The 12655-nt window shown below is 32.1% G+C and overlaps 1 protein-coding gene across 1 annotated transcript; it reads left to right on the top strand.

Annotated features, from left to right (window-relative positions):
- Positions 1 to 5195: 5195 nt before the first annotated feature.
- On the top strand, positions 5196 to 11078 carry LOC115974284 (NAC domain-containing protein 13-like). Its single transcript, XM_031094556.1, has 6 exons — positions 5196 to 5243; positions 6253 to 6466; positions 7140 to 7363; positions 7466 to 7639; positions 8616 to 8919; positions 10193 to 11078. The coding sequence occupies exons 2-6, from the start codon at positions 6304 to 6306 to the stop codon at positions 10444 to 10446; spliced, it is 1119 nt and encodes a 372-aa protein (XP_030950416.1). The 5' UTR covers positions 5196 to 5243; positions 6253 to 6303; the 3' UTR covers positions 10447 to 11078.
- The last annotated feature ends 1577 nt before the right edge of the window (positions 11079 to 12655 follow it).

Here is a 12655-nt window from a genome sequence, read left to right as displayed (position 1 = left end):
AATTGTCAAAACATTATTATTTTTTTTTTCCATAAAAACTTTCTTTAACTGAATTCTTAACCAGTATCCTGAGATCACTCATTAGCATTTTCCTTCAATATATTATTTATTGGAATTTTCTTTAGTTAGAAAAATTATTTGATAATTTTTTTTTGACACTGACCCGCCTAAAAATCGTTTACGTCATTACGTGTAACCCAATTTCCCAGAGAGCAACTTTATCATTAGTGTAATAGTGTCTCAAGTTCCAAATTTTGGCAGGGCAGTGTCGAGGCATATTCTCATTATTCCACTCTTTTTTTTTTTTCTTCTTCTTTTTTTTTTCCTTTTTTTTCGATGAAAAGCTAATAAAATTATTCCATTCTAGAAGTTCCTTCTGGATAAGCCCTACATAATGTACGTCGGGTCCTTGTGTCAGTACTCATTGACAAAGTCAGTTCCCACCTCTATCAATGGTCCCAATTGCTTTGACGGTGTGACTGTGATCAGATGAACTTTTTTCTTTTCTTTTTTTTTGAAAAGGGGATGAAATTGAGGTTCAAGAGGCACCATTTATATTCATAAAAAACAAAAACAAAAAAAAACAAAAAAGATGCACCATTTATATAAAATTCAATTGTTTTTTTTTTAATCTATCTATTCATAAAGCACGATTATAAGCAACGGTTCCAGTTTATTACAAATTTTTAATTAATTGACCAATCATAACAATCTAATATAAGACCCTTTCTTTCTCCAAAAAAAAAATAATAATAATAATAATATAAGACCCTTTAGTTGGGGTCCACTAAAATTCGACCACAACTATATGACCTTGTTCCACACGTCTCCAATAACATATGGTATCATATGAGTGACAACATTCAAAGTGTCTCACTTCTTCTTTTTTTAACTTTTAATTGCTTAACTATATTATTTAATTAATAATATTTTTATAACTAGCCAATTAGGAATTGGATATCACTTTGTGGTAGATATAAGGGCAACGTTTATGGGTAGACTTGTCGGAATAATACTGGTTGCTTTTGCTTGCTTGCGAAGTACTACTATAGTAGTACTGCATTCTCTCCACCTGAAAAAATGTCATGGTATTGCCGACATTTGCGGAACAATTAATAATTAGCATAGAGTCTATTTACTATTTAGTATTTATCCGCTTGTTGACGTGTTGGACTGTTGGTATGAAGTTTTTGTGTCCAATTACACCTTAAGTCTAAAAGTATGTTGTGAATTTGAGTATTGACAAGTTTTGTTATAGTGCACGTACTTCCACGCCATACATGACAAGGTTAATGAATTGAAAACAGTCATCACATTTGTGACTGTGAGTTTCTTTTTTATTCATTTAGCAAATAATAATAATAATAAATAAATAAATAAATAAGAGACTATTTGGCATCTTAGGAATCAAGTTTTGCATAATTATGGTGGTTGAACATGAAATCTGACTTCTACAATGCATAAAACAAAGTTAATGAATTTATGCCTTGGCTAAGAGAAGGATAAAGATAGAAAAAATGACATAACTTACAATATTTGAAATCCATCTATTATAGTCATTACCATAACATAATTTATAATAGTTGAAATCCATACATCATAGTCATTACCATAACATAACTTATAATATTTTATTTCCATCTATTATCACAGTCATTATCATGTCACTTTGTATTGTAATGTCATATATAACAAAATATGTTACATCATTAGTATTTTTTTTCAACCCAATATCCTTACTTTCTTAACTAATTATTAAGTAAGTATTCTTAAAAAAAAAAAAGGTAAGTATTTTCTTTCTTTTCTCAATAACTAAATCTGCAAGCTTCTTGACTTATATAACTTCTATATCTTTCTTTCTTATAGAATCGACAATAAAAGTTCATAAAAAAAAGAAAAAGAAAAAAAAGAATCGACAATAAAAATGTGATCAAATCACATTTATGATACATCTCCTTTTATGGCTATAAAGTCACTTCGCACTTAGTGTTGTGAATAAATATATTGAGTAACAATGAACTTCAATATGATGTTTAACTTTTAACATTGAGGTGATCATGTCATGTCATGATATATTACGATGTTTAGACGTACGAGCTTAGCGTATCAAATAATTTGGCCTGGCTGCACATCAATCTTGTGGAATATATATCATATCATATATGGACAATTTTGTTTTTGTTTTTTTAGTTAGATAGTGGGAGAGGGAAATGTGAAATATATTTTTTTTTAAGGGAAACTTAATAGGAAATTCACTTTGACCAATAAGAGTATTAAAGAAAAAAAAAACAAAAAAACTAAATTCATGTGAACCCTATTGTAGAATATAGACAAAAAACCAACCATAATGTGACACGTCATCATCTAGAAGGTTTCCTAAATCTCCCATGCGCGATACGATTGGAAAGTGGGTCAAATACTCCAAGCTAATAAATTAATATGTATTTTTTTTTTTTTTTTTGAGAAAAAAATTTATAACAAAGAATGCATGAGCTCAGCGAATTGCTAAAAGACCACGTAATCAAGGGTCTTAATGTGGGTGGCCAAGTGACAGTCCCAACTTTAATTGTGTGCCAGGTTAAAAATTAACCGTGGTTAAGAGTCACCCACACGGCCACACCATTACTAACTAGTATTAAGTGTCAAATTTAGCCACTTTTAATAGTAGTATTAAGTATAAAATTTTCAACTATATGTAGTATATATAATATATATAGTTACTACCAACCCTATCCCCTCACATTTTGGGTCGGTGGCCAATGACACAGCTAAGTCGACAATCAAGTTTTAATTGTGTGCTGTGTTAAAAGTTAATCATGGTTAAGAGCACGTAGCCACACCACTACTTAAGTGCCCTCCAATTTTGCTTGTTCATTAAGGAATATAAGTTATGATTACTCTCTCAGCAATCTCTCTGATCTCTAGCCATCTCTAAGGTTAGATTTCACTAACCAGCTGGGCATTAATTTTGGTTAGTTTTACGATCTTACATTCTAATCTTTCATTAACTTCTTGATATAAATCGAGCTACGATTTCGTTATTATTGATTCGTTGCCTTTTCCTTTTTGGGGTATGAAAAGAAATAGGAATATGACTTCTTCTTTTTGTGGTTTATTTAAAATCATGGAAAAGAAAAGCACAACTCTTTTGGATCTATAACAGTGAAAGATTTTGGAATCTTAGTTTTAGTCAATACCTTTTTTTTTTTTTTTTGTCTCCCACTTAAGAACCAAACTCTATATTTGATTATAATATTCAACTCAGATATTGTTTGTTAGAATTAATGTTCATGAACAGCAATACTTGAATAATGGAACATTAATTGGTTCAAGCACAATATTTATTGAGCAAAGTAGTGTTCATATTCGAGTCACAGGGACATCTAGTTAAGATAGTGATTATTTTCTGAACATTAATTATGTTTCTTTTTCAAGCATTAATTATTCATATTATTTATTGATTTATTTTCTTAGACCATGTGTTGTGACCTTTGTGGGAAAACTTGAATGACAACATGCATGCCCTTTAAAAATGTTTTAATTGAGATTGGATTAGTGTTTATCTTATCATCAACATATCTTTGCCTATTACATATGAATGAAATGGTCTTCCAAAGCATAGATCATGCTGTTAGTTGGCAGCTAATAATGGTCTGGGTGATTAAAACTTGGAGCTTGATTTTTAGGGCACACATTAAGCTTTCTATTTTTGGAAACATTTTCTCGGGAATTGAAAAAGTTGTCATTACTTTTTCAATTCTCGAGAAAATTTTTTCCAAGAATGGAAATTAATGTGTGCCCTAAGGGCACACATTAGTAAAATTCAATTATTATATACCATGTGTTTGTCAACTTTGTCTTTATGAAGTTGAGGATTACATGCATGTACTGAAACTGACATGATTTTTAGATTTTCTTTGCCCCAGTTTGACAACCCTTTCTTTTTCAAGATGCGCATCTAAAGCTTCATTTTTGGTAACTTGAGAATATATATCAGAATATAGTTTTTCAAAGTCATATATATATATATATATATATATAGTTACAAGTTAGGAAAAAATGGAGTTTTAAGTAAGTCTTATGATTTGTTACTTCTCCTCCTATAATTTTGTTTCTTATAAATCGGTGATAAACATACAGCTCACTCAAAAAAACAAAAATGTCACACACAACCATGTCTCTTTTTATATTTGTCTTTAGTTTTTAAATAATTAAGATAAAATCTGGATATAGGATTCATTATTTTAGATGTAATACATTAAGTTCTTTAATTAAATATAACCATTAATTGTACTAAAGTTTACACATATCAACTTGCAAACACGCATAAAACATTTGAAATCATGAGTTAAAAATGCAAGTCGGTGTATGCATTAACTTTTATTGTATTAAAAATATTCTTTAGACACTTTTTTCTTTAACATTGAGGCTATGCCTTAATCATAATAATATTTTTGGTCCGTGCTTAGGTTATGTATGGCTAGCTAATGCAAAAAACTATTCAAATATTTTCAATTGCTACATAGTACATATCATGAGTGACATGTTATTTCATGTTTCCAAATATTTGGCCACTTATTATGTCCAATTTAATATGCCATGCACGCATTAATCTATCAGATGACATGTACCATGTTGAGGCGCAGTGATTACTTTGTCAGCAATCGAATCTCCGAACTAGTTGTAACTGTAAATTGCAACAAAATCATTGCCACATTTCGATGTCTGAACACGTATATGCTATGTTAAACTGACAATCCTGTCACTAGAATATCGACAAAGACCAACCACAATTTGACACATGACCCACATGTATTTTCCCATGCACAAAACAAATTAACTTTCCGTTAATTATGGGATAGCGTGCACAACAAGTAGTTTGCCGCGTAAAATATTGTGGTGGGGTCCACAAAACTTTTCCAAAATATCAAAATCTAAATAATCCAAGCACAAAATGAATCTCCACGTAATCAAAATTACTGGTGGTAATTAAATTTTTAATTGCGGCGGCTGGTTTTATAATTACCTTAATTTACTTAATCTCTGCTTTTAATTATGGTCAATCTCAAGTCAATCTCACTAGAGTGGAGCTTTGCCTATAAAATAACAAGAGCCTTACTTGTATCCATTTTTTGCTTTGGGGATTATTGGTGTAGTAATTATTTGGTGTTCACTCTCTCTCTCTGTGACCAATCGATCCCTCTTTTTTTTTTTTTTGATACAAGATAGAATTTCTCTCTGAGGTTTGATTTCTTATTAATTTTCTGTATGGTTTTGTCTTATAATTTCATTAATTGTCCTTGATTTCCCTTTTAGATCATCAATTCCTTTATTCTTGATTCATGGCCTTTTTCCATTTCGGGTTTTTTTTGTTTGTTTAACGAGAAAGTGAAAGAAAAGGAAAAAGAAAAGCGTAGGAAAGTTTTTAAATTTTAAAAAAAAAAAAATTTACTTTTTACGAAAAGTTTAGGAAACCCAGAAGTTTTAGATTTTTTTTTTTTTAAGAGAAAACCCTTTTGAATCAAACTGGTATTTTGATAAATTTTGGAAATTTAATTTTGGAATAAACTCTGTTATTTTGGTTAGAGTTAGTTTGAGTGTAATCGATGTTTGAATTTGATGAATTCATCTGTTTTTTGCTTAGAATTTTTGTGGGTAAGAATTTTTGTTCTGAATTTTGGTTGAGTCAAGCACAATACTGTGCAAAATCATATTGGTTATTGATTTCTTGTTTTAGACCATTTGTTAGTGAACTTTGTGGGATTGTTTGAATGCCAAACTACCTTTTTAGACTTAGTATATACTGTTTAATCGAGATTAGATCAGATTTTTTGGTTAATTCATGTTTGGCTATTATGTTTCGATGTAAATCTTGTCCCAAGCATTGAACTTTGCAATTGGGGTGCTCTTACAGTCTTACTAGTAGCTGATACTGGTCTGGGTGGCTAAAAATTTGAACTTTAGATTTTATATCAGATCCAATTGTTGAGGATACTGTAATTTGGTCTTTGTTTGTTGTTAATCTTTCTGTGTTTGAGTGTTTCATTTGATATTGGTCCCAAAAGGACCATGTCTGATGATGCAGCATAATTCTTTCATGAAATTGAAGTTTACTTGCATACTAAAACTAACATATCATTTAGTTCTACAATAATTCTCTTCATTTTTCTGAATTGGCAACATATGACTACCTCATCTAATTATTTATTGTCTTCGGCAGCTTGATGAACCTTTGTTTTACAATCTATGCAGGGACAGATTCAGGTCGCAGATTTGTTTCCCTTCCTTTTGAATTGTCTGACAATGTGTCCTCTACCAGTTCCCAGTGGTATTGAATCAGATGTTACTGCTGAGAAAATCATTGGGTGTTTGTGCAAAATTGACAAGGGAGATCTCAGAGATCACCCCAGCAATTTGATGTCAGATATTGATTTTCTTCGTTATGACCCTGAAAATCTGCCCCCTGGTAAGTCTCATGTTCTTTTAATTTATAATATGTTGATGGTGTAGAAATCTTTGTAGCTTATATATTTTGGAATCTTCAAACCCTCCCCCCCTCCTTTTCCCAAAATATCACTCGTTTTTAGTACCTATTTGAACTCTGATTTTAGTGATTGGTAATATTTTGAGGGATTGAGGCATTGGATATTATATGTGTTTAGATTCTTACTGTTTACATCTCCACTTCCAAAATTCTGTCATTTTACTGCATTGATTACAGTCTTGGGTAAATTCTGTTTGTCATTATGGTTGCTGACCCTTGTGCTGATATCGCATATATTGACATTTATCACAAAAGAGAAAAAAAAAATCCATTTTATTTCTTCCACATAGTCTGCATAAATTTGAGGACATTAACTCATCCACAACATTTGGTGTTTCACTCATGCATTTTAGAAATCTTTTACGCTATACCTATTAGTAAGCATTTACTTATTAGACAAAAAGAATTTTTTGTTATTCTCAGAGAGAACATGTTTATTGTAAGAAAAAAGTTCAGTTTTTTTTTTTTCCCTTCTACATATGCTCAATTAGTGTTCATCTTTGAATAAAAATTGCTCTTATTAATATATTCCTGGGTTTTGACTTAATGTTTTGTACTATTTTAAGTGTAATCTCTGGTAATTTGGTATGTGCAGGCATGTGGTTCTTAATTCACTCTGAGGTGGACGGAGTTTATGATCATGGAAAATGGAGTATCAAAGGAGAGGCCTATAAAATTGTCTTAGACTCTATGACCACTTGTTTGAGAACTACATTTGAACACTATAAAGGCCAAGGGCCTCATGAGCGTAGAACCAACTGGGTGATGCATGAATACAGGATATTGAAGAGTAGACAGTTTGAAGGCAGCAACATGAAGGTATTCTATGGAATTTGTTAGCATTATATGCTTGTTACCTCACATAATAACTTCTTCTTTTGTTATCAACACCAAACTGCTGGTTTGGCGAAAAATCTGCAGGAAACCAACTCGCTGTGCGGAGTCTTCCGTTATGGCGAGCAAAGCCAAAACCATGAAAAGCAGCTGAAACTGGGTAGCACTAATACTGCAAGTGAAAATCACATTCACACTACTCAATCAGTTGTTCCAAATGCCGACAATAGTATTGGACAAAGTTCCACAAGCCAGCCTCAGGTGTGTCAACCTCAGCTTCCTGGCCTTGACATTTAAATTAGTTTTCTTTCTTCTTTTTGATTGGTAAGTTACACATGCACCAATAAGTCTTGAACCCACAATCTCACCCTCCACCCAGGACTTATAAGGGGAGGAGATGCCAGTTGAGCTAGAGTTCATTGGCAAATGCATTTAGATAACTTAAAACAAGAATATACCAAATACCTTAAACCAAGGAAATTTCTGGTCAGGGATACTGTTTTAGTGTGTGTCTGGGATAGCTTATTTTTATCAGCTAACATTTAGCTTACAATATAAGCTCAAAGTTGTGCTTAGAAAAATATGCTTTAAAGAGCTGTAACTTGTCAGACAAGCCAAATAAGCTAGAAAATTGGCTTAGCCAAACACAAGTTGCGGACACAATGTGTTGTCCAGTCGGGTAGAGAGAGGTGAGAAGGGGTGCAAGGGTCAAAACTGGCATGGTGCAGTGTCGATCAATAGGCTGAACACTTAACCTGACAAGGAAGGCAAAACTGCGTTCACAGTGACTTGAAAGGTGGTATCCTTGTAATTGTAAATTGGGAGTAGATCTGGATTTTGATTGTCAAGAGTTACCTATATTAGAGCTGAATATTGCTTTGGTTTTCCACATCCTAGAAGTTTGTATATTCTTAATTGCTAAGTGTTGATTAAATGAGGATATTTCTCTAATAGACCTTTGAAGACAATGTCAATTCTTGATGATAACATGACGAACATAAGGTATTCTTTGACACAATAAAGATTCATCTAGAAGAATTTTATTGGGGAAATTACACTTTTCCTCCCTAAACAATACCCCATTTTACAATTTTCCCCTTGAACTATAGAAATACACGATTGACCAACCAGAGTTATAACTTTGTAACACTTAACCTTCTTTTATTTGTGTGTGTGTGTGTGTGTGTGTGGTGGTTTATTTTTTCTCTCTTTTTTTATTTGTAATTATGTTTTGTAGGTAAGTGTGGCTGACAACAGAGTCATCCTGGCTTTGAGGGAGAGATCTCCAGATCATCAGCATCAAAATCTGCATGAAGTAGAGGACCATCCTGAAGATGATTACCTTGAAATTTTGGATCTTGAGAATCCTTTATCCCCTTCTTCAAGTTCAGAATCAAGTTGCGTGACCATTTCATCAGATGACTGGTTTGACTCAGTGGCTTTGATGCAAGAAATGGAGTCTGAAAATAACCAGAGGAATGCTGGTTATGTCTCTGCACCTGTCAAACCAAACATGGTGGTTGTGCTTCCAGCTACTTCAGGTCTGTCATCATTTTCAACTTTCCTCTACTCCACTTTAATTGTTGTTGTAGTTTTTATAACAACTATTAGTATCATTATCATCTTCTTGAATGACACATACATCTTTGAACTTGAGTAAATCCAAGGTACTGGTTCTTATTGATAAATTATCAATTTTCTCAAAAGTTTAAACTATTAGGAAATAGTGAATTTAATCATTTAATCATTTAATCATAATTCTAACACTCCCCCTCACGTATAGGCCTAAACTCCCCCTTAATAAATGAGATCCAACATGTTGGACTTCTAACATTTTAAACAAGAGGTAGAGTGGTAACAAGGATCAAACTTAGAATTTTCTGGTTTGATACCATAATAAATTAGCAATTGTCCCAGAAGCTTAAGTTGTTAGGAAATAATGAATTTAATCATTTAATTATAATTTTAACATTTATATATATGATTATGGTGTTTATCGAAAGGGACTTGATTTGTTACTTTCATGCTGTCTGTAGCTTAAGCTAAGCAGCCACATGGCTTGAAGATTTAAAAAGTGTTGATTTCTGTGAAATGTTCTGGTTCAATACCAGGCATAATTGCTTAATTTAAGATTATTGTTTGATGTGCAACAATGATATTCCCATTCCAATCCAATGTGATTAAGATTTGATTTAAGAAACTTATTTGGAATTAATAAAATAGTATCATGTTACAGCTGAAGTTTAGCATTTTTGTCCTTGGCTAAGTTCAAATTTTTATTCACCACAACTATGAATTCCTAAGTCCATTCACCAATGAGCTATAGATTAGATGACAGCTCCTCCAGTTGTAACAGTAAGATAGAGGGTGAGATCATGAGTTCAAGACCCACGGGATGTCTGTAAGCCCCATTTGACCTGTTTGTTATAGATTTCATTGTGACAATTGTTTCTTCATGTATTATCATTCTGCGGTAAATATGTTAGTAATATCTTATTGTTCAGCCCTTAGGCTGTCAAGTGAGACCAGATGCATTTTTAGTGAGATTAGGATTTTAAATTCATTAGTTACTTTCTTTTAGATTCCCAGTATGTCTGTAATCTGTTGCAGTTCAACCATCTTCTACTGAGTTCTGAATTTCTCCTGTTCAATTATTATAGCACTCTCATCAAATTTGATGCCCATACTAATATCTGAGCTTTTGTTACACTTTCTTTTGTTGCTGTAAACAGGGAATCCTTCTATTATCAATTGCTAATGTTGTTTCTCTATAATAATATACATCAATTAATGTAATTTATGTTTGCTCCGCAGGATCTCTTAATAGAGAAAAAATGTTGACACCTTCAGAAATCCCCAAAACTGATAGTTCTACACCCGAATCAGCTGTGCACCGTCAAGGAAGCAAAATTCCGAAGCCAAACCTCAGGAATGAAGGTTCATCATCAAATTCTCACAATCTGACCCCACCATTCAGTAGCCATATAGTACCTGCAGATCAAGAAAACACGGCTGCTGTTGTCAGAAAGAAAAAGTTCAGGAAGTATCTGTGTTTCATGCCTTTCTAATCTAAATTAACAGAATTTTTGTCCAAACTGCATTAGGAGGAATATTCTTCAAGTTCATTACATGATCATCAAAATAACCATCTACATGTGCTTTTAATCACATGAAATAATTAATAATCTAACTAGTTTAGATGACCTAATTTTCATTTGATCACAAGCATACATAGATAATTATATAAAATTATATAAAATGTCACGTAGTGGGTTGAATAAGATTCCTCTGAAAACAGTTTGGAGACAAATTTTGTAAATTTTAGATCCTCCTTATATGAAATACATGTGTACACTGTACAGTTATGTGTGTGTATTAGCAAGTACATTAATATATTTGTAAGCACAATGTTCCATCATCAGCAAAAAATGGACCAACTGTGTATTCAGTGGAGTTGTGGTGGAAGAATAGCTGAGATGAGGAATGTAGGCGGTGGTGTCTGAAATTGAAGCTGGCAGACTAGTATAATTAATTGAGGAGACTAATTGGTAGGACTCTGATTGTTTCATTGTCTATGTAACAATGCAAGGCTGATGTTGGCTCTTCAACTTTTGAGCTGCCTATTATTTCTTCTGAACTTCAAATGTAAGAAACTTTACTCTTTTTTTAATAGATTCACTTGCTGTACTTGAATGTTGTATATTGCTTTCTAGTTAGGTCAGAACTGGTTGTTATAGTGTAAATTGTAAAAGTTAACCTTAGTATCAATATGTTGCGGTTTTAGCTGGGCTACTCAAAATTCTCTCTTCTTATTCTTCTTCCAAATCCCTAGTATCAATATGTTGCGGTTTTAGCTGGGCTACTCATTCACAGTGTTGGCAGCAAGCTCGGGGACTTCTCTGCCACCTTCACATTATGTCACCTTCCCTCTTCTCTCTCAACTCTTCAACAAATTCATCAACTATTTCCTCATCATCCTTATCTGCGGCAGATATTAATTCTCTTTAAGATATATATATATATATATTATTTTTGAGAAGATATTTTATAAGTTTAATCAACCCAACGACAAAAAATTTTGGAATTCCCGAAAGTTTTGAAATGTCTTCAATTCCAGCCAATCCAACATAGCATAGAAGAAAGTTCATACTGAATAAAATATATATATATATATATATATATTTAAAGACCTATAAGAAACATTATTAACCAATTGTTTTTGGATCAAGTTGCATACTCTTGCTTCATAAATAAATGTTGTCAGGAAGGGATATTATGGTTTTTTTTTTAATTCTACTTAATCTACTCTTTACTGGAAGCTTAAAACCTGACTTTTGCTCAGTCGAGTAACCATCATAGTACGTGGTGGTCACATCACGGGTTTAATTGGGATGTAGTTAATGAGTTAATTTTTTATTTATTTATCAGGAGTGGTTTATGAGTTGTATTAAAAGAACAGCAAGACGAACGCAATATAAACCTTGGTCAATAAACTGGTCCAGTTAGGATCCCTTCCAAAAGTCCAAATATAACCTTGCAAAACCTTACACATCTCTAATGTTTATAACTTCATATAACTCGGAGCCAGTAACGAACCTTGAGCAGTGGAAGAACTGAGATGGCTAAGCTAAAAAAAGCCCACTGGGCCAAATTTTTAGATGCTACAACTTTTTACTAGTCTATATGGTTTACAGTCCGAAATAAAAAATTGTTAAAAGGGCTGCCCCACCCACCTGAGCTGAGTAGCAAATTAGTAAATAAAAAAACTAGGCCTGTTTGGTAGGCTATTCAAACAATATATTTTCAGTTTTTAAATAATATTATATATTTTTTATATACTTTTTTATCTATACGTATTTTAAAAAACTACAAAGAACATTATTCAAACTCCTCTACCAAACAAGCCTTTAGTCTCTTGTAAGTTCTAAATTCTAATATCCTTCTCCATTGAGGTTGCCCAAAAAAAAAAAAAAAAAAAAAAAAAAAGCATCATCGAAAACAGGATCAATATGTTTGAAGCATTTCTTCGAAAATTAGCCAATTATTCTATTTAAATGTTCGTACAAAATTTTTTATCTACTTTAGTATAAAAATTTATTTTTTCTATTTTACATATTCATTTTTCAAAATACTTCATATCTTATCAAAGAAAAAAAAACACATTATATCAAATTATCTATTTTACACTATATTTCATTTAATTATCAATTTTTCTTGATTTTTTTTTACATTATTTCTCTTTAGTCACACAATAGTCACTATTTACTTGACTACTTT

Source organism: Quercus lobata, chromosome 2 (genome assembly GCF_001633185.2).
Source record: "Quercus lobata isolate SW786 chromosome 2, ValleyOak3.0 Primary Assembly, whole genome shotgun sequence".
Lineage (NCBI taxonomy): Eukaryota > Viridiplantae > Streptophyta > Magnoliopsida > Fagales > Fagaceae > Quercus > Quercus lobata.
The sequence above is the reverse complement of the archived record's forward strand: the minus strand, read 5'-3'. Positions and strand labels throughout refer to the sequence as shown.